The sequence below is a fragment of the Pelobates fuscus genome, chromosome 9 (genome assembly GCF_036172605.1).
Source record: "Pelobates fuscus isolate aPelFus1 chromosome 9, aPelFus1.pri, whole genome shotgun sequence".
In the NCBI taxonomy this organism is placed as follows: domain Eukaryota; kingdom Metazoa; phylum Chordata; class Amphibia; order Anura; family Pelobatidae; genus Pelobates; species Pelobates fuscus.
The window spans coordinates 30,389,188-30,412,461 of NC_086325.1; the positions used below are offsets into that span (position 1 = coordinate 30,389,188).

At 38.1% G+C, this 23,274-nt stretch overlaps 1 protein-coding gene across 3 annotated transcripts in view; it reads right to left on the reverse strand.

Annotated features, from left to right (window-relative positions):
* BRWD3 (bromodomain and WD repeat domain containing 3) overlaps positions 1-23,274 on the reverse strand; it is a 55,338-nt gene that overhangs the window by 10,592 nt on the left and 21,472 nt on the right. For all 3 annotated transcript variants that reach the window (XM_063431824.1, XM_063431823.1, XM_063431822.1), the window contains exons 12-34: positions 22,408-22,448; positions 17,987-18,091; positions 16,357-16,510; positions 15,236-15,370; positions 14,672-14,800; positions 12,780-13,005; positions 11,032-11,214; positions 10,232-10,415; positions 9,954-10,047; positions 9,354-9,500; positions 8,871-8,947; positions 8,430-8,595; positions 7,930-8,046; positions 6,790-6,897; positions 5,998-6,122; positions 5,702-5,784; positions 4,762-4,873; positions 4,431-4,492; positions 3,588-3,740; positions 2,804-2,924; positions 1,032-1,157; positions 866-947; positions 56-109 (exon numbers count right to left, since the gene is read on the reverse strand). In XM_063431824.1, the coding sequence (XP_063287894.1) occupies positions 56-109; positions 866-947; positions 1,032-1,157; positions 2,804-2,924; positions 3,588-3,740; positions 4,431-4,492; positions 4,762-4,873; positions 5,702-5,784; positions 5,998-6,122; positions 6,790-6,897; positions 7,930-8,046; positions 8,430-8,595; positions 8,871-8,947; positions 9,354-9,500; positions 9,954-10,047; positions 10,232-10,415; positions 11,032-11,214; positions 12,780-13,005; positions 14,672-14,800; positions 15,236-15,370; positions 16,357-16,510; positions 17,987-18,091; positions 22,408-22,448 (2,784 nt within the window). The remainder of the gene's footprint in view (positions 1-55; positions 110-865; positions 948-1,031; positions 1,158-2,803; positions 2,925-3,587; positions 3,741-4,430; positions 4,493-4,761; positions 4,874-5,701; positions 5,785-5,997; positions 6,123-6,789; positions 6,898-7,929; positions 8,047-8,429; positions 8,596-8,870; positions 8,948-9,353; positions 9,501-9,953; positions 10,048-10,231; positions 10,416-11,031; positions 11,215-12,779; positions 13,006-14,671; positions 14,801-15,235; positions 15,371-16,356; positions 16,511-17,986; positions 18,092-22,407; positions 22,449-23,274) is intronic.

Below are 23,274 nucleotides of genomic sequence, written 5' to 3' on the forward strand. Positions count from 1 at the left end.
GGCAAGTATGCAAATAACATAAATATAAGTATTTTTTTTTTAAATTTTTACTTACAGTTCGACCTGAGGATGTTCCCGGTAAATCGGACTCCATTTCAACTGTGGCAGTCTGGTTGGGGAATAATAAAGATGCTGGTCAAAAGTTTGCAACAAGAAACAAAAGCTTAATTTACCTGACATTTGGGCATTAAATAACTTTTGTTTCTGTTTATGCAGCTCTGGTCACACCTCCCTTGGCTGTGACTGACACAGCCAACATCAAAAAATGGTTTCAATGTCAAACAGATATTAATTTGATAAAGAAGATGTAAATTGTTAATCACACACAAGAAAGTATTGCAGACTGTGTAATAAATTAGGCGTAAAAATTAGATCTCTCTTTACAGGAAGTGTTTATGGAAGGCTGTGTGAGTCACATGCAGGGAGGTGTGACTAGGCTTCATAAACAAAGGGATTTAACTCCTAAATGGCAGAGAATTGAGAATTGAGTGAGACTACAGGAGAAATATCTATACACCAAAACTGCTTCATTAAGCTAAAGTTTATTTGGTGACTATAGTGTCCCTTTAAAAAAAAAAAAAGAAAAAAAGAAAACCCACTAATAACGAAAAAGGCCAGAATAGAAAAACCTCAGCTACTTCCTCATCCTTGAAAAAGCTGCAGATTTGCTAAAAGGGAAATTCAATTTGTTTTCTCCTTGTTTATTTTTATATATTTTTTTTCTTTATATCTGCATTTAAAAGGGTCTCAACTCAACCTTCAAGTGTCCCTTTAAGGAACGTATAGAGATTTTTATTTTTTATTTTAATGAAAGATATATCCAACACATCGCATAATATCTGGAATGCAATTTTTATTTCCTCACCTCTTGCTCGTCCTCAGCGTTTCCAACATCTTCTGACTTGACTTGATTGTAGATCTCTAGGATATCAGTGCAATCATCATCCCTAAGAATTGTAAACACACGCAGTGTTAGGAGACACTAGGACAACTGAAAATCAGCACACATCAAATAAAAGTGAGCACATTACCCAATATAACGTAATAATACATCGGTCACAATTTTGGCTGCTTTTACGATTGGAGAGTTGGGCTCATTGAATGTTCGGGCGTTGTGCTCAATGTAACGGACCTCCCACATCAACGCAGAGATCCTCCTGAAGGCAAAATGAAATGAATGAAAAACAGGATAAGTACATGGAGGGAATGTGGGGGGGGGGGGAAATCTATAGATAATACAGATACAGGTATGAAGTGGCCATAATTATAAATGAACAATCCAGTGTTATAAATATATTTAGAACTCTGAGTTGCCCGTTTTCATATAAAAATAAAGCAGTTACCTATCTTTTGTCAAACGTCGAGAAAGACCCTCATTGCAGCTCTACTCTCCCTCTAGAAGATCATCAGTAATGATGATCTCCCAGTCGATCCAACAATGCACTAGTAGGCAGGGAGCAAACGCAGCAATCACCACGCTTTGTTGACAGTGAAGCACTGAATCCAATGTTATTAAAAGCCTCACATCGACTTTGAAGAAGCACTCAAATCAAATGAAGAACCCCTCCTCCCCAGTTGTCTGCAACCTATGAGCCTTAGAAAAGTGCTGATTTATCTTGAAATTGGCAAATTTAAAAAGTAAAAACGAGGGGACCCATGAAACACCTGTGCACGTTTTCTCTAATCACCTAAAGAACATAACGAGATTCTCCTGGGAAATTTCAATGTACTTCTTTTACCCCTTTTCTATCAAGCAATACATATAGATGATGCATTATAGATAACAGGGATGATTTGCACTGGCCTTGTAGTTACAATTTCAGATTGTCTTTTATGGGCACTACAGTCATTTTCTCTTGGCTACTTTGTTTGTGTATGCTATAGCTGCAGTGGAGACAAAACCCAAGGTGCTTAACCAGCAATATAACAATTATCTAGAGGGGGAGCTAGAGGTCAAGAGAACGCTTATGTCATATCTGTATCCTGATCTGCACTTACATCCTTTGTTGAATATAGGCTGCAAGCTTTATATTTCGATCATTATATGAGTTTGAGCCAAATAATACTGTGGACTGAGAACGTGTGGAACAATGCTCAATTTGCTTTTTTTTTTCCCCCATAGAAAGTCAAACAAGAATATCAGCAGACTAAACTATGCAAAGAATAACTCACAAAAGCAAGGAACAGACTGCGTGCAAAATAGGTCAGAAATAATATGTCTCTAGAATTACGTGTGGACAAATAAACCTCACTTCTTTTATGAACTAAAAGGCCATCCTGCACTGCAACACATATATAGATAAAAGCTTTAACATAGAAATTACCAGGCAAAGAAGACAGCCTGTTCTGAAACAGACAATGTGGCTGATCTCAGCCCCGATGGGCTACATTTACCAACCTGACATTTAAATATGAAGAACAATGTCAATAATGCTGCACATATCTTTTAGTAAAGATGTGTGCAGCCTCAATAAATGCACAGAAAATATATAATATTTAGATTGTATTCATGGTATCTCTCTCTCTCATCACAGTCTTTGGAAATGCGAAACAGAACCACAAAAAACGGGAGGTATGAATTCAGGACAGAAGGGGTGGGAAAGGGGGTCTATGCAGCAGCAAGTGTATTTTAATAGCATTTTTGGACACACAACAGAAAAACCCCAAAGACACTACTGTGGTTCCATAACTGGCTGCCACTGGATCCAGTACTATTGGGTGGTGGATAGGCACATGCTAATGTCTAAGGAGGCCATCGCTGCTTTGGAAAGACAAACAAACACGAAATAAAAAACAAACAAACCTGTAGTAACGGCTTTCTAGTCTCTTCCTTACTGTGCTCAGATCTGTTGGGTACGCTATAACGGTACAATATAATGGGTAGGCACTAAGATCCACAGGAGCACTGAAAGGGCTGGCAAACTCTGCAAAGAACAAGTAATACATCACACGTCCATTCAAATCTCAACACAATATGAAACAGTTATATATCTACTTAATGACTGTAAGCTTGTTTGAACAGAGCCCTCTTTACTTCAGCTGTCTGTCGACATTTAATAATACGGAGGGGAAGTCACCAATTTTCTGGTATCAGATCTGGTAACTAATTAATATTTTTAAAGCAATTCCATTCATTGAAAACAATGAATGGAACTGCTATCCAAGTTGCAATTGAAGCGGCCAATAAGCTGAGAAGGAGCAGAATTAAATAGTTGGGACTTTTACAGCATTCATGCGTCATTCAAGTACTAGACGGGCAAGGGAGCTTCCTCGTTTGATGTGAGAGGTGTGGACTTTTAACTGAAGCAATGGGAAAAGTCATAATGGCTCTTTAAACTAAACTGTGTTTTCTATTGACATGCAATGAAAAACAAAGACTGTCACATGTGAACATGTTGGCAACAAAATGAGTCCGTAAAGTTCTACAAAATTATTTTGACTGTTGCTGGTCCACACATTGAACATCTGCTATACTGGACAATGCATTTTCATTTGGTCTTTGAGCATTTAGGATATAACTGAATACAAGTTAATCCAGCAATTTGGCTTGGATTTGAGTTTTAACATTCTGCAGGTACATTGCATACCGAGAGACAGAAGCTGATCAATTCCTTGAATGACCCGATTACACACTTCATCCCTTGACTTCGACCCCCATTCTCCTTCCTCCGGTTTGTATTGCAGAGCATTCAGTTCTTCGGCAGTCACGGGAATACCGGCACCGATTTCATCTGGCAAAGCTGCAACAAACAGATTCAGTAAGTCCGCCGCTGTCTTTAGGTTCTTTCAAAGTTCACATACACCAATATCACCCGCATTCAACACTGGTTTATAGATACAATAACATCTTTATACAAATATAAAGCTTTAAAGGAACACTATAGTCACCTAAATTACTTTTGCTAAATAAAGCAGTTTTAGTGTATAGATCATTCCCCTGCAATTTCACGGCTCAATTAACTTTCATTTAGGAGTTAAATCACTTTGTTTCTGTTTATGCAGCCCTAGCCACACCTCCCCTGGCTATGATTGACAGAGCCTGCATGAAAAAAAAACTGGTTTCACTTTCAAACAGATGTAATTTACCTTAAATAATTGTACCTCAATCTCTAAATTGAACTTTAATCACATACAGGAGGCTCTTGCAGGGTCTGGCAAGCTATTAACATAGCAGGGGATAAGAAAATCTTAATTAAACAGAACTTGCAATAAAGAAAGCCTAAATAGGGCTCTCTTTACAGGAAGTGTTTATGGAAGGCTGTGCAAGTCACATGCAGGGAGGTGTGACTAGGGTTCATAAACAAAGGGATTTAAACTAATAAATGGCAGAGGATTGAGCAGTGAGGCTGCAGGGGCAAAACTGCTTCATTAAGCTAAAGTTTTAGGTGACTATAGTGTCCCTTTAATTAAGGAAAATAAACCATGCTTACCATCATCTGGAACAGGCTCCATGTCCCACGGGCTCATATTCTCCCTCTCGTTATTATCCCAGCTGTTGGAATGTGAAGAAAACACATTGTTGTAAAGGCACAGGACATCAAACGTCAAGCACTGGACACCTGAAGCAGGATGTGTTGGCATTTTATAAGCAATGTAAAGTAGAAGAGTTCAATGCACAGACACGGCATGCTTATTCTCCCCTATAAAAGAGAGCACTCGCATATTTCATGGGGAAAATTGCTTGCTTCCTATGGAACCACATTTCCAACCCACTGAATTTGTAAGACTGCTTTCCAGGGAAGATGAAATACATGCACTTACTGAACACTGTAGCATTGGAATAAACTGTCTGGATACTCCATCTGGAAGGGCTGTTGACTCTCCACCATTCCGAACCACCAAGCGTCATCAATGATACTACGGAATCTGTCTCCTGGAACAGAGAAAACTGTCTTACATAACGGCATTTAAATTAGTTTTGCTGTTTTTTTGTGTTTTTTTTTTTTTTTCGTTTCTTTTTTTTTTTTTTGCATTCCTTTTTTTTTTGTTTACTCACTGTTAAAGCAGATTTTGTTAATGCTTTGCATATTTTTTATTGGATTTTGTGTGTTTGAACAAACTAAAAGGTCCTGCTGCATGGCAGACCTGCGAGTGACATCACCGGTTGACGAGAAAGTCATGGGCATCAGATGTACTCAGTGCTAAAACTAAAACTAATAAAAAGATAAAACACATACACACAATCTAAAACATGTGCAAAAAGTGACCATTTACAATCGCTAACAAACTCTATTCACAAAACAGTGCCAGTTTGTTTTCTTGTATGCAAAGGTGTTATTTAGAACGCCTTGTATTCAAGTATTCTGTTTGTGATACGGATGTTGACTTTAAATGGAACTAATGACCAATACCCAAAGCTCAAGTTTCCTCGAAACCGCAACTGTCTCAAGATTGTATGAATGGAGCTTTTAGTTAAAGTCATTAATGGAATCGAAGAAAAGCTATATTCACATAGCAGTGGGATTTGGAGAGTTGATAGCAGAGAGGCAAGACTCATCCATTTTCGAGACTTTTCACATTGGGCTATCTCGGTTTACATCTTGCAAGTAAGTCACCAACCCAAAATCTCTTATGGTTTACAGACTCAACCCTCTGGACAACAGGTAGCGGAGATGTTGCGTGAAACAACTGTGTACATGTATATAAAGAAGTACATAATAAATCTGTTTCCCCGGATCCCCCTCATGAGTGCAAAGCTTACCTATCTGCCAGTTTCTTTCCTTGGCCTCTTTGTAGAAGTGATAAAGTACAAGGAAGTCAATGACATCAGGCATGTCATGGTACCTACAAGTTAAGGTTAAACAAATTATGAACAGCTTCTACGCATGTTAAATTTAGCAAGATTACATGGTAATCAAAACACAACTAGAATATTAACTAAACAAGTTCCTGTACCTGAGGGATGGGTACATGTGTGGTCAAGAACTAAATTTTACAATGCTCTAATAACTCCTGCAAGATCACATCAATTCTACAAAAAAAAAAAAAAAAACTTACTTGACAGAGAAAGATTCGCCGCTCATTTTGCCAGATGTAGGATCCAGGAGGGCAAGTTTTAAGCAGCACAGCGTTGGTGGTCCAACCTCGTATTTTATTCCCACGACCTTCAAAAATTCCTGTTCCTGGAAATGAAAAACAGTGAAAGTGAGAATTCAGTTTAATGGAGAATAAGGAATCTATAGATGACATTTTAGAACCAAATCACAAGATGATTCACAGTATAATGTGTCCTCATACGGCTAAAACAGAAAATGTGTGCTTATTCCATCTTTTGAGCAAAGATAAGGTACTAACTCCCAAATAGGACCTGTTTAGAAGTTAATTTTACCTAGTTTGTCACAACTGACATGACTTATAGGTATTCAGTTAGTGGGAGAGGAATCATGCAAAAAGTAAATGGATCTGCATAAAGAGCAGGAGTACGGATATCAATTATTCCATCTGTCAGTGCTCATCCAGGATGAAATCGCCATTAAAAGCACTGGTGGTCCATGTCATTAAGAGCCCAATAAAGTGCATATCACGTCTGTATTTCTTAGAAAGTCACCGTGACTGCAGCACGGTTTCATGCCAGGACTGTAACATCCCATTTAGAGGCTCACTGGTTTTCTGTCCTTGCAGATCAGATCACACTGGCTGGGGCAACACTACTGCAAGAAAGACAGCTAGTAGACAAAAGGTCCAGGGTGCAAAGAATGAGAATCCAAATTCCTGGAGCCCTGATATGCTTCCCCTCCCATGTAATAACCAAGGTGAGAAGGCATGATTTATTTAAGAAAACCAAATTACCCTGAGCTCCATCTTGTTCCATGGTTGCTTTTGTAGGTTAACACTGTAGATTTTTGATTTCCTTACAGCTCGTACATACGCTTCATGACCTTGTCTGAAATAAATAACCTGCAAAGGGAAAAAGAAACAAAATTGTGTTTTTTAATAAACACAGAATCTGTTTTGCAATTGACAAGAAACTAAACAGTCTCACTATCTCAATCCGAATAATTCTCAAGCTCAACCCCTGTTTTTTTTTTTGTTTTTTTTCTTCTTCAATTTAACTATTTTGGACTAAAATGTGTGATTGGGCTGCCAAATAAACCCAATATTCCCTTAAAACAAAGATATCACAGTTGGCTAACAATCTTTCATTGTAAGACTACTTATAATGTAACGGTGATTAACAGTCAAATAACAGAGTAGGAGGGGAAAAAAAAAAAAAAACGTCTAAAGCTGTAATGCCAGATTGTAATGTCAGGCATGATCTATACACAAAAACTGCTTTACTAAAGGAAAAAAACATTGATTTTAATCAATATGGTAGATATACATGAAAGCAGCTTGTAAAAGCTGCAGATCTGCTTTCATTCCCCAGCAGAGACCTTCATTCTGTGCTGGGAGTACACCAATCAAGAGTATTCCCCTGGATTCCCTATGCTTGTCAATGAGTGACAGTCAGGGAGCGGTTTCTGTTTCCCATAATTATAAAAGTGTTGATTTCTATTAAGATCAGTACTTTATAAGCGGTTACAAATATGACAAGACTCCAGACACATAAAGCAGGTCAGGAAGCTGAAGTGTTTTATGTGTTTGGTGTGTTCCTTTCCGCTAAACATGTTTTTGGTGTTTAGAGTATTTATTTAATAACTAAACTGGGAAGTTCATCCCCAAATTTATGACTAAATGGCTGAATTGAAAAAAAAAAAACCGATTGGCCAATTCTTGAAATTTCTGTTTAGTGAATAATCCTGACTGCACTTTGACGTATATATTCCAATTATAAATCTTCCTTTATTGCTCAGGTTTCCACCAGCAATATCTCTCGTAGCTGCTTGGTTTGTCATATAAAACAAGACAATATTTCTGGTCACCTACGGGTATACGTGTTTGGTTAACACTATTGAAATAAATCTGTCTCTTGTAGTCATTGTAGGTTACCTCATCTCCCATCTGTGGGACGAAAGGGGAACGCCGTGGTATTGTGTCAAGAATCCACTGCGGAGGGATCCACTCTTCGCTTGTCTCTCCTTCCATAGATAGAAATTCATTCTGTTTCTGAAGAAAGTATAAAAAGGTTATCCGTGACGGTTCAGTGAAAACTGAAATGAAATAGCTAGACTAACGCAGTGGCTGCCTGCTCAAATTCAGGTTCAGGTAGTTCACATTGCAATAATTGAATTAATGAATTTGTAAAAAAAAAAAAAAAAATGCAAAGTATGTTTATATAAATTATTCTAGATACCTGCTGGTAATATCACCAACACAATGGTTAGATTATGTTAAATCTAAAGGTTGCCTTGTATTATCTACTTTTTTGGCTAGTGTGCTCTTATAGGATTGCCAATCACTAATCTATTCCAGATATGCCAAGAATTACATCAGATATTGAAGGTGTAGGAACAAGGCTTTTCACAAAAGGTGATGGAAAAGCCACAAACCTTTCTCTTTGTCTGCTTGTGTTTCTTGGGCTTATAATCCTCCTTGGCATTTTCATCTTCAGAGCTGCTGCACATTTTCCTCGTCGTCTGCCTTGTTTGTCTTTTGGGAGGCTGAAGATTGATCCCAGCATCTGCTGTCCAATCTGAGTATTCACTTGAAGAGTCACTAAGATAGAAGAAAAAAAATGATAACCATAAGATTGAAATATATACCATATCATAAGATTATGACAATGCTACTAGCCCAAACCTAAATGTACCATATGAAAGTAGCAAGATAGAAACATACAAATATAACTGAATAAGGAACAGGGTAAGGCTCGTCCACAGCACTCAGATGCCCACAGTTTTCAATCAGTAGCTAATGTTACCAATTGGACAAACTTTGATACTTTAACTTTTGCATTTCATCTAAATCCTTAGAATGGTGGAAATATATACCTGGAGGAGCTCTCAGTTTGCCAACCTGCTGTTGTATCAGCTGCTGAAGCCTCAGTTGATGGTCGCGATTCTTCATCCTTTGGAGGGAAAAAATATGAAATATAGGATCAGTTGACTAATGCTAGGAGAAGCCTCAATTGCCCAATGAAGTAAATTATTGATTGAGCACATGGGTGTCCAAATGTAGGCACTACAATTCCTATAATTCTGGAAAATGCAGCTCAACATCACTTTGTAAGTGTAAGCTGGACACTCCTATATGTTGGTAGACAGCCTGCTTGAGGTGGAGGCAAAAAATAAAATAAGAAAACATAATTTTATTAGTAAGAAGGTTTTTTTTTTTTTTTAACTGGATACAAGAAACAATATTTTAAAAATTCTGCCAGTGGAAATGTTTGATAGCCTTAGTTGTAGTGGTTATGGTACTTAAACTGTCCCTTTAAGGAAAGTTAAAATATTCTGGAGCAGGTTCTGACAATGTACCTCTGAAGAACTTTGAGAATCTTCCCCATTTGCAGCTGGGACATTTGTCTGCCTGTCATGTTCGATAGCGGAACGGGTCTGATAAGCATGTGGCCGCTTCCTCTGTATTCTTCTTAATGATCGTCCGCTGCATACTTGGTACTCGTTCTAAAAACAAAACATAGGACAATTATGCATGATACCTTTACTGAAGTATATTGTCCAGAAAAGAAAAAGAAAAATAAATGAAAGAATATTTTAGACTTTTACTTTAAGCTAAAAAAAACAATAACAATTCGATGAATGTTTCCAAATCTGCTAAGGTTATCTGAAGGCTTAACTCCGTTAAAGAAATGCAGCTCACAGTGTTTTGCAAAGTTAGATTCCCAGATTTGCTTACATCACCCACATGGATCAAGACATTATTAAATCAACAGTCACTCCTATGTGGTACCCAGAGTTCCACCTTCCTGCAATAACACAATTCAGCAGTTGTGTTTGTCAAAATGTTTAACATCTATTTTCATGGACCCTTCAATGTTACAGTCACAATATAGAATTAGAATCTGGGTGGATGTAAAAAGTGAAATCACAAGCACCGAATTTCAGTAGCCCACTTACCCTTTGTGCGGGGTGGGGAGGCTTCCTCTTTTTTTCTGTATTGTACAGAGATACTTCCGTTTCACCCTTTGCGGTTCTACATTCTTCCTGGACCCTGAAATACACGTGGGCAATACAGGTCAGTCGTTTTAAACACAAATCCAGAGAAGACTTTCACAATATATTTTTAAAGAATAATTCTGGAGCAATAGTCCAAGAGTACCCAATAGTACCCAATAGAATGCTTTTATTGCCTGCTCCAAAAACATGCTTGAAGGATAACTCAGGAGGCTCCTTACCTACTAACACCAGGATGTAACTCATTTACAACCACTCTTCTGCTCCAGGCCATTAAGTCCCGTTCAGTAGCAATTTGACTTCGGGGAGCATTAAGATGCATTTGCCGAACTCCTTCAATTTGGCCGCTACGTCGGAGGCCGACATTAGGCGGGGATGACAAATCCAAACTTTGACTTCTCACAACTATATAAAAATTAAGAGACACTGAGTTTATGTATAATCCAGATAATGTAAAACCAATACTATACAACATGGAACGGCTTTTGGTCTTTTAAACAGAGCCTCCCAGTGGTAAAATGTGTAACTACATGCACACAGAAATACTCAACACAGCCCATTACAGCCAAGACATGCAACGGGGAAGAAATAATCATGAAGAAAGTTGGACCAGGCACATATAGATAGTGTTAAGGCAGATTTTATTGGAAAACTACAGAATGTTTCAGTTCCCACAGGAGCCATTATCAATACAATGGGGAAGAAATCAAAGTCTGAGAAACTGAGAAGCACTTTTATAGTTTATATAAAAAGCTAAAATGCTTTTAAGAGAGTTCAAAGAACTTACTAAATAGTCTAGAATCCAATGCATGATATATGAGCTAGAAAGGATTTTGTAATTATTATATACATTGATTTTTACATGTATGTATTACACATATTCACAAAATAACGCACAGACATAAAATAAGTCCTTATTCTTCGGGAAAAAAGCAATTAGAGTCACTAAATATTTAAATTTCAACATATGCTTAAAAATAAATAGTGTAGGTTATAGTAAAATAAAACAAACAACACTTACATCCACTTCCTGAGTCTGTTCTATTATAAGGAGGGTTAAGTGAGGGATCAGGATTTGGCTCGTCATTATCCACATGCCTCTCATCTTGCTCCCGCTGCAACTCCCTAATTAGTCCATCGAGGATACTAGCATCATGATTTTCTGTCTGCTGGCCAATTACTTGCTCCATCACCTCACCATTACCTTGTTAAAGCAAAACATACAATATATAAATATAAACCCCTTCATTTATAGTCAGCAAATGCTATTTACTTCTCTATAAGAGTCACCATCCTTAAAAGTAAAGACATTTCAAATGATTTAACATATAAAACACTCTATAAGAGAGGCATGTTGTGCATTTTAAGTTCAAGAATAATATGGCTTGATTTAATTGCACATGCAACTCCCAAACCTAAAAAGAGTTAAAATGAACGGTTGCTGTTCAGCTCTTAGAAAGGCAAACAGGCATTGCTGGCAGCATTGAGTTTCACCCTACATGGGTTTGGAGCACGGTGTGTCGGCAGAAAGAAATCTGGACAAAACTTTAACAAAAATCCATTTGTAAATGGATTAACGGATACCGTAATTTGTCTATGGTTGATCACATTAAGGTAATTATAACTTTTATTCAAGTACAGCAAAATGTTAAATTCCCTTTTAAACCAGCTCATACATAGCATGTTTGTTCTTTTCTAAGTTAACTAATTAACAGCAATGTATGCTCTACATAAAATAAAAGGGAGTTGTGAACTCAAACAATGATGGGGTAATTTTCTAAAACTGATAGATGCCAACAGAATGTTCCGGTAATACTGATAGATACCAACAGAATGTTCCGGTAATACTGATAGATACCAACAGAATGTTCCGGTAATACTGATAGATACCAACAGAATGTTCCGGTAATACTGGCAGATACCAACAGAATGTTCCGGTATTACTGGCAGATACCAACAGAATGTTCCGGTAATACTGATAGATACCAACAGAATGTTCCGGTAATACTGATAGATACCAACAGAATGTTCCGGTAATACTGACAGATACCAACAGAATGTTCCGGTAATACTGACAGATACCAACAGAATGTTCCGGTAATACTGACAGATACCAACAGAATGTTCTGGTAATTGTTCAAGTTTTTAGAACTTTAAGGGATTCTATAATGTTGGAAATACAGATTTATGTTGCTAACACTATACTGCCCTCTAGTCACCCACCCCCCACTTCCCCTCAGTCTCTCCTTTCCCTCCCATGCCCCCTTGTAGCACATAACTGGTTAAAAACACTTTAGACACTTCCCAGACTCCAGCAATGATGTCCCTCTGTGCTGGGTCTGGGCTCTGATATCATCTGACAGGGGATCTAATGCGCGTGTGCGGTGTTCGCCGCCAGCGCATTAGGCCCCTACCGTTAGGAAAGCATTGCCTTAATGCCTTCCTATTGGGCTTTCACCAATGCTTGTTGTCCTCATGCAGAGTGTGAGGATGTCGAGCTTCTTTAAACAGAGTCAAACTCTGTTAGAATCCAGGAGGCGCATCTAGTGGCTGTTTTACATTGCAGGAGTAAGGAGGACAGGCACACTGCACCCAGACCATGAGCTGAAGTGGTCTTGGTGCCAATAGTGTCCCTTTCATATGGATCATGCAAAAGGTGAACAGCAAGGACATAAATAGATAATGTTCGAAAAATAACTAAATATATAAAAATCCCAACAATTAACTTATCAGCAGGTCTTCTTGCATTAAAACAACAAAACACAATACCATTAGCGATGTAGCCTAGTTGAGGGATGAGCTGTTCTTCCTTGCAATTCTCTCGCCCTGGCACAAGCCGCTGTAACCTTGTAGGGTGAGGGTTGCCATCTACATCCACAAGGAATGGTGGTGGCATGAGATGTGGGGCTTGTTGAGTTTGTTCATCCAGCACATAGTTGTTGGCATCTCTGATTAAAGGTCGGAAGTCTGTGTGGAAGAACATTTGTTCTGGGATCTGCAGGTTATAAAATAGTCTGATGAGTTATGAGCATTAAAACATGCATATATTCTACAGTCAGCTGACATTTTAAACCTGTGCCATTCCCCTCCCCCCTACAGACATACAGTTTTAGGTCACGGCTTTGTGTACACATGTTCTGAATCAGCAGACTGATGAACAGAGGCATGGTTAGTCAAAACCAGGCATCGCCATGAACTGACCAGATAATTTCATTTATTAAGACATAGACAGTCAAACTAGAAAATGTCTTCAAATCCCCTATTTTTCCAGCTCAACTATTTTATCTTAAAATGTAAACTCTCATACAGGCCACCCTTCTGGGTCTCGAGGATAAGAATATGGAGAGATGGCGCCCGTGGCTGCTTTATGTGGCAGACCAAAGCTCAGACAGGGACGTTCGTCTGCGGTCCCGAGGAACCCCGCACCCCCCTCCGAATGGAGATTGAGCTAAGCTACGATCCACGCGATGCCATGGGCATGGGCAGTGGAACCCCCACCCACCCACCCCACCCCAGCTCTCCCTCTCTTCAAACCGCTGTCTCATCTTACTGCCCCCCCCCCCCCTCTGTATCTCCCCCTTCTATTTCTCACTCAACATGCCTTTCAGTACTCGGACAAAGCTCCGTGACTTAATCGAAAAACAGAAGTAGCTCGATACAACCAGAGATTACTAACGGTTGCTTCACACACTTGCATTCACTCATCAGATTAGAGACACACACCTCAGCCACGGTTTCACAAAACACGAACATGGAACAACCCCAACACAGCAAATGACCACTAAATATGACCTGACTATCACAACCGCCTTATTGGAAAAGCGAACCATAGGCAGATTGACCGAACCCGAAATACCCGACAGGCTGATATAACATTCGAACTATCAGACTACCTAATACCTACGCCACACCTTGGTCACCCATGTGCCTACTCTGACGGGTTAAACATACTCTCGCACCATTCCTTTATAATGCACATCGCGTCCCAATTGTTATCCGTACAATATTCGCTGGGAACTGCATGTCTCCAATACTATGATTACCTGTTAAATTTAAAGTTACTTGTTATTATACACAGTTCAGGACACGTTCCGAAATGTCTGTGCTGAATGAAGCCGTTTTAAACTTAAACGCAGACGAAACTCGAGCCAGTTAAGCCACATGACGACATTTCATGCTTGTCTTGACAAAAGCTTTATATCGGACTTCATGTCAATGTCACTTGTTTATCCTAAGCTTTATGTTACTGTTATATGTGTTTCCATGAGACCTGCGTGTCTATTACGTTATATCTTGACCACCCTGCTGTAATTTGAACTGAAGACACTAATAAAGCTTGTTGAACCTAAAATGTAAACTCTCTTGTATGTTCTAGACAATTCCCCTTATGGTGAATAACAATGCATGTATAAATCATTTAGACAGCCCGAGGCTGAATTTAAACAAAGCTCAAATAAAATGGCAGGTTCAGAGCTCCAAGTTGGCCAGACTTTGTTTACCCTTTCAAGACACCAGATTAGGTGACTCCGATAAGATTACCGTAATTCTAATTCAACCAAATAATAGTGTGAGGTCCTCTTAATGCACAGCATTCTAAGGGTTTGGTATAGTAAATGATCTATTTCACCAGGGAATTTGTAAATGAAATGTTCACAACCTACCTTTTCGTAAGCCTTACTGCAACCAAATCCAAAAAGCAAGAGGTGACCGTGAGAGTCGGTGCAGGCAAAGTGCTGTCCATCAGGTGAAAACTTGCAGTCAAAAACAGCACCGTGACCTTGGCCTTCAATCTGCAGAAAAGTATAGAGTTATCTTAACACACGAATAAAAGAATACAAACAACTGGAAATGAAAGGAGTAGGGGAGACCTCGCTCTCCCCTTTCCAGCTTGGCTATAATTGCACTCCTCATCAGAGTGAGTAGGAAAACAAAGAGTGATCCATGCTCCCACCTGCTGAAGATTTCCTTTACACAGGGTGCAAGTTAACACCAATATTACAGGTTAGCTGACTGGGTGCAGGAGTAAGGCACCAGAGGAGGGCCTCTATATTTTTTCTTAGTTCAGTGCACCACATCACTTTCCATTAGCATATTTAAAATTATGACGTTCTAATCGTGTATATTTAAATTTTCTTTTGTCATCTTCACTTCATGACTTATGTTCCAAAGAAATTCAAATGGAAAAAAAAAATATTTAAAACCAAAGAGCTCACATTTTGACTTACCATGTTAAAGTAATTTCGAATTTTTGTTCCTTTTTCTAGATCCCATACAAAAATGTTGCCATCATGCCCAGCAGAAAGTAGAATTCTGGAATCAAAAGGATGAGCTTCCAACACAAATACTTCATCATCGTGACCCTGGCGAGGAAAGATTCGTTAAAATAAAGTTGTGTTTTCTCGTTTTTTTAAAAACACATTTCTAACAAGGTTAAAAATGTCCACACGCCACTAGCTATTATCCAGAAAGAAATTAGTGATAGCAAGTACTATACACATGCACCCCTGGAGGGTATGCCATGGCTTGCAGTTGTGAGTAATTTTTAAAGTCTGGCTAGTGGCATAAGATTACACATTTTAGGCATTGTTTCTAGTACCAATCCTACAGAAGAATACAAAGAGAAAAATGGTACACAAAGTCAAGGAAAAGCGCCATTTTATCACATCCAGGGGATTGCGCAAAGCGAACAAGATCATTAAATATTGCTATTTCATGTTTGGATGGATAATAGAATTCTCAGGAAATGAAGATAGTATTACAAACTAATTATGAAATCATAGGAATAGTGCGTGTGTCCATGTCTGTCCAAGTGAATATTTTTTAGACAAAAATATTTATTGTGTCATATGTGTGTGGCACAACACTCCAGCATCAGAGAGATATGTGGGTATACAATCTGGTCTACATGTATGTGGGTATACAATCTGGTCTACATGTATGTGGGTATACAATCTGTTAAACGCATTAAATTACCACCGAATGCATATTATGACGTTCTTTCCTTTGGCAAACCGTTTCAAATTACTTAAAAACAAGATATATTCACTTGTTTTTTTCAGCAATTAAATACACAATTAGTCCATTTGTCCCATGTAACTGATGCCAATTATAGATTATGGTGAACAGCTTCAGGAGAATACAAAGCAGGAGTAGATACCAGAAATCTCTTGTGTGACTATATGAGCTTCAAGAAAATATGTAAATGCTGCTACACACCCACCAGAGACTATTGTTGATAGCATTCTACCTGCAGCCCTAGTCTGTCAGCTAAGACACCTTTTCCCCCCACAGAATACACAAAGTTAATCTGTTTAAGAAATATGAACCCAGACATTGGGATACTCACAGATAATACGTGAAGAAGCTGGCCACTGTGGGAGTGCCACACTTTCAAAAGGAAATTGTTCACTGCAGTAATGACCGAGCTATCGGATCGGTCCCATGCCACCATTGTGACTTTCAGCTTGGGAGCCTTGTCCTCTGCACTTGTAACATTGGTCCTGTAAGATTACAACATTTATTGCAGAGTTATCTTTAAAAATACAAATACCTAAATGCAATTTTATCAAGGGGAGACTTTTACAAAAACCTTCTAGATAGGAGCAATATATCCTAATAAAGCCTATGGGGCTGAAATGTGCAGCAAAACTATTGAGGATTTGGATTATTTTACCAAAAATGGCCATGAAAGGAGAACACTAGAAAGGGTGTGCACAATTACACACGAGGTTTAGATTACCGTAACCCTGTTTTAGAGCAATGCTTCTCAAACTTTCATGGACCAAGGTTCACTTTAATAAGAGAGAAATTCCCAAGGTACACTTATGGTTTTTTTATTTTACCTGTATCAGCTTCTTATAAATGTCACATTTATTTAAAGTCTTATTAGAGAGATATTCACACTTCTAGCCAAGTTAACGTATTAACTGATTAACAGTTAAGAATTCCATATATAGCTAAAAAAAAAAACACACACACTTTAATAGCCCTTTTACAGCCCATAGTTCAATGAGTTTGTAGCACAGTTTGATACGACTCGGCTAGTACTATCAGATCGCCCTGGATACGGTTTTCGGCTTTATGATACTTTGTTTTTTTTGCCAAATCATAACCTCTATTGATCTATGTAATTAGGATTTTTTTTTGGAGGTTAAATCTATTACCTATATTTTAAGAGCTACATTATACTGTTTCACATAATGGATTATTATTTTTTTAAAACTCCATTTAGAAATTGTGTCTGCTACCTTTATAAGTGTAAATTACTGCAATTTCTCTTGAAATTTATGTTTGTTTGGTCTTATACAAAATCCTCACCTTTTGATTTTCACTATATTGTGTATTTTATTTGACATGTTTTTCCACTTGTTGGAAGATTTTGGAAACCAACGATAAGTATTATTAACTTTTTTGAAGCACATCCCTTTTGTGCTTTTTATAACGTTGTTTCGAGAATCCCTTTAATTTACTATTTGCTTTTAAAGAATAAAAAAATAAAAAAAAAGTATTTAACAGAAAAGTGCAACATAACAAAGCGTTTTCAACTTCCCCTTGCCAGTATATTCACTAAAGATGCAAAATGTACGCAAAGGGGGTAGAGGGGAATCATTTTTTAAAAATCCACTAAATTCTCACTATTTAGCGAATAAACTCTCTCAAGAGGATGGTTTCTGTTTAACCAGATTTCTTTCTTTAATTTACAGTGATTCACCATTTTGTCCCAAGGCCTGTCTGCACATTATACCGATATCCTTTAACCCCTTAAGGACACATGACACATTCCCTTTTATTCCAGAAGTTTGGTCCTTAAGGGGTTAAGGTCGCTTTGAAAATGAACATCTGTCTGATATTAATACCCAGTTTACTAAAGAGAAACACTGTATCCCATCCACCATTCTCTTGCAAGGTACTATCTCCTTTATTAAAAAGATTAACATCTGTCTGGATTTTAGTTAAAATGAATGCCAGTGAGTTACCCTGCCATCTTAGCGGCCATATCCAGTACGATCATTTTCCATTCCTGCTGCTGGTATTGCCAAATCCTCGCTGTCCCATCTCGGCTCCCACTGACAAAGCACAAGCTGGAAATTGATTTAAAAAGAAAAAAGAAAAAGTAAATATTAATGTGGATATTAGAAAAATGGGAGCAAGCTAGCAACTTCCTTTGCTGAATGGGACAGTGGTTAACCCCACGACAAACAAACGGAGATAGCAAGAAAATCTTGTCAATAGGATATTCCACAGACTCCACAGACCTCTCATGACCCACAGAGACCAAATAATTTCAAACCACAGAATGTAAACACTTCACTCAACACGCCATATGCAATGTTTGTAAATGCAGGTGGCAACAGGTTACCTTGGTTTCTCAAGTAATTATTACAATAATTTCCCCCGTTATTATACTTGTGATATTAAGAAGGAAACGTGATAATCAGGATTGGGAAACAGGTTTGCTTCAGACGAAGGGACAAAAGGCAAGTCAGTCAAGACAGACTTAGCCTATTCTTTATGCCCTAAAGCAGAGAATGAGTCTGGCAAAGGAAATGTAAGGGGTTTAGAAGACAGGCTCTTCAATAATGTATCAGTCAGCAGACCTCACCCAGAGGTGAAGGAAATCCCCCTCCAAAACAGGATACTGAATATACTTCATATGCTCCTCTGCAGGTGATGAATGAGGAGATCAACGCTCATTAAAGGAACACTATAGTCACCTAAATTACTTTAGCTAAATAAAGCAGTTTTAGTGTATAGATCATTCCCCTGCAATTTCACTGCTCAATTCACTGTTATTTAGGAGTTAAATCACTTTGTTTCTGTTTATGCAGCCCTAGCCACACCTCCCCTGGCTATGATTGACAGAGCCTGCATGAAAAAAAAAATGGTTTCACTTTCAAACAGATGTAATTTACCTTAAATAATTGTATCTCAATCTCTAAATTGAACTTTAATCACATACAGGAGGCTCTTGCAGGGTCTAGCAAGCTATTAACATAGCAGGGGATAAGAAAATCTTAATTAAACAGAACTTGCAATAAAGAAAGCCTAAATAGGGCTCTCTTTACAGGAAGTGTTTATGGAAGGCTGTGCAAGTCACATGCAGGGAGGTGTGACTAGGGTTCATAAACAAAGGGATTTAACTCCTAAATGGCAGAGGATTGAGCAGTGAGGCTGCAGGGGCATGTTCTATACAACAAAATTGCTTCATTAAGCAAAAGTTGTTCAGGTGACTATAGTGTCCCTTTAAAGTGATTATTTATAGCAAGAAAAGCAGGGGATTCTTCCATAAACACGGTCCTAGAATAAATGGCATCTGTGGCCCTACAAGGAACCATGCAAGGTCGAGAGGGGTACGTCCTGAGCCAGATGAGACCGGAGTAAACTGAGCACTATCTAGCTTCACCCTCCACTCGTGTTGTCTAAGAATAAGTATCGAGTCTGGCGTAAGCGTATTAAGTGGTTTCACACTTTTTCTTTTTGTCTATGGTTCCCTCCTATACTGCATTTTGTTGTTGTTATTAGATCATTTTTGCCAATTATTCCTGGTTTACTAGAGGCTCTTCTTTGGATGTTCTGCTCTGGAATCCCCATTTGATTGTACAGTGACTCCAGTAAGGGGAATTATATTACCAGCATGGGCTGCAGAGGAACTCAAGTAATAGGCCATGGAACCCGATCCCCTAAATGGCATACATTCCTCCCACCCACAGAAGGAGACTCAAAGGGTGCCCAGAAAAAGAAATTCATTCTCATGTGACTGTATGTGAGGTAGCACATAACTAACATCTATATCTAGTGTGATAGAACAAAAAAAAACAACAACACTTCAAATGTGAAATAAAACTACCCTTAAATTGAATATGAGACAGTATATGCCTAAAGCGACTTCATCCCTAAAGTGGATAAACCCAGGAGAATCTGCACAGAGTAGAAGAGAAGTCTTGCATTCTGAATGGGAAGTTCTGCCTCCTCTGGGTGGACGATTTCCCACAATGCTGTGCTTCACGGGGGCTCTCACCATTTCACTAAATAAATCATTCAATGGCCTTGGGCACATAAATAAGTAACGATCAGTCATACCAGCTTTACCTATTGTAGTACGAGACCGTAAACTGACTTGATAAATGTGACTACTGATTTTCACAAATAGAGATATTATAAAAACTTGATAACTTCATGGCATTTCACATCTCTACAATGTATGTACTAAAATACTCAAACACGAACTGTGCATTATTGCTTTTCTGAGTAAAATTGGAGGCCGTATATATTTTATTAATAAAACTAAATAAAATAAAAAAATCTTCTCTTTACTGTGGATTAATGAACCGAGAGGTTTATTTCCTAAAAACAAACTGTAGTGAACTGAAAAAAGAGCTGCTAAAATAGCCAAGCTGTGACCTAGAAGAGTTGGAGAATTTAGCTAAAATGTGCAATTTGGTTTTCAATTCACTGCTTAGCGAATAAACCAAAGTTGTTGCATCATTCCGGGCTCACTTGCAAAATAAAGCATTCTAAGACATTTTGGGCAACCCTTCACCTACATGATTACAGAGCAGGGCAGTCAATACATGGCTCCCTGGTGGTGGCTGACTGCAACTCCCACTATACACAGCAACACTTCTTAACCAATAGATGACTGAGGATCACATGAGTTCCAGTTTAAGTCTTGGAGTCTAATTAGTGAACTGCCCTCTTCTAAAAAGAATCTAGGTAATACTGGACTTTAACATGCAAAGAATTACCTCTGCCCAATTCCATTCCAACCAAAAAAACCAAACAAAAAACCCTTAATATTTCCTTGAAGAAGACAGATGGGAACCTTTGATAGAATAGCTCTCTTACTGAGCCAAAACAGAGAGGTCAGAAATCTATTCGTTCATCTCGCTCCAGCGCTTAATGTAACACAGCATTAGCCTGGAGGTAGAGACCACTTTTCCAGAGACACTAAAGTAATGGTTTACGCCAAAAGACGGCAATTAAAAAGAATTCTGGCAAACAAGGGCTCACGTATACTTTATAAAAACTTGGATATGCTACGAATGTTTGAAAATAATTAAAAATAAAAAGGGGTATACATAAAACAACTGCCACATACATGTTGCGAGGCCCTCAATTACCATATGTGAAGAGAAAGGACCATCTGGTATATGGATCCTTCAGGGGTCAGTTGATACAAGACATGCCTGGAGAGGGGTTGTCAAGCTTGGAGTGGCATGAATTTTCTGTATGTGTCTCTGTTAAATTGATCAGATCGTGAAGAGTCTCGTTTAAAAATCACAGTGGGGGAATGGGTGAGGTCTATTGAGACTAGATTAAAAAAAAAAAAACCTTATATTCACACTAAATTCAGATCATTTGTGCACAAGAACAAGACACTACTAGTGTTTATAGCTTCAATAGCCATGTAAGACAGAAAAACACCCTAGATGGCACTTAACAATTGGCTATTTGAAAGATGCAAATACCCCAGAACACTAAGAGATTTAAACTAATGAAACAAAGGGAGAGATTTAGTGTTCTGAAAAGTGTCTTTTTTTTTTGCATGGGGGGGGGAGAGAGAATCAGTCTGCTCCATTCATTATTCTGTAACGTCAATTACTGTTGCTTTGTTTGATCTCATCACACTGGAATTCCTGAAAAAAATGCTAATTTTCTATTAAAATTTGCATTTGTCACAAACAGACTCGTACAATGTGTACATGTCTAAATGATAACACAACATAGAGAAGGCTTTGTTCCTCTGGTCAGAGCTATCATTAGTATAGTGAACTAAAAGTCAAATTAAAGTTCAGAAACATTCAGAGAACAAACAAAAAAAAATTACATTAAATGAAAAATAATATTTAAATCACTCTAGTAGAAATTGTGACAACTACAGGGGAATATGCTTCTAAAATCTGTACTTTTTCTATTAATTTTGAAATCTGATAGCTCCAACATTTTGAGAATAAACCCTTGTGTAATTTTTAGAAGGCAAGCACATTCTCAATGCCCTACAGAAAAATACAACTAAGCAAGCAAACACAATATAAGGGATACAGATCAGTACCAATAATCCCTAGGTTCCATGCTTATGATAAAATAAACAAAGGAAAGGACTATTGCTACTTGTTTACCAATCCCAATTATAGCACTGATAAATGCACAAATCAGCAATACCCTCACTGTGCAAAACTAATAATACCCCCATAAAAATGTCACAATAAAATTGGCACATGCTCAGAAAATTGAGTTACTAGTCTATATAAATGTTTAGAGAATAGAAACATAAGAAGAAGAAGAATAGAGTTGATGTCGAGCTGCCAAGTATTTCCAGAAGGCAGATTTCAGTGCTGGTATAACAACATTAAATAAGAACCACTTACGGATTCCAAATAAATAAAACACTACTCACCGGTCACCGTTATTGCAAAACTGAACAGCGACGACTTTATCCTGAAAAAAAGGACAGTGGTTTTAGACAGTATTACTACGCTGTGATAAGTAACGTCAAGCTTCATGATATGCAAGGGTAGATTAATGTTATTAAAGAGATGCAGGCAGAATTTAATGTAGACTGATGACAAATAGTAATATATTGGTTAATACAAAGATTCCATCAACTTGGGACTGAGGACGTTTTGGCACTTTTGCTATGTAATTTTATGTTTTCGCTGGTTATAAGGAATTATTTTGTGTTTTTGTACACATCATTTTGGTGGGGATTTGTATTTTTGTATTTGTAATAATGCCCTGCATGTAGCCCCTTACCAGATTTTCGGGTAACTTATAGCATCAAGTTTGACATGCCTGTTTGGTAAAGTGAAACTACTTGTGTCAAACTATTTCTAACCCTAACAATGCGCTGTTTAGGTCTCCAGGCACAGTGAGCACATACCCTGACAGGTATAACTTGTCTTCTCTGATTGGCTTCCAGGGCTATCAGGGAACCCGAGTGCCAACCAACCACTACCGGTGTACTGCCTCAATGCGGAGGTACCCTGGTTATAAAATCGGTGGAGAGCTGATCTTGGCATGCACTGCTGCAGTTGGATATCATCACACATCATTACATTTACATTTCTATAATTACACAGATATCACACCTGCACTCTAAAAAGGCCAAACTGCTAATTTTATGCACGCTGCCTTACACTTCCCATTACTTCTAAAGATTATATTGGGACTTATTCACAAAACACACTTATAGTGAAATACAAAACAAATTGCACAATTGATTTAAAAAACAAAAAAAACAAGCTATGACTATAGTGGAGTTGGA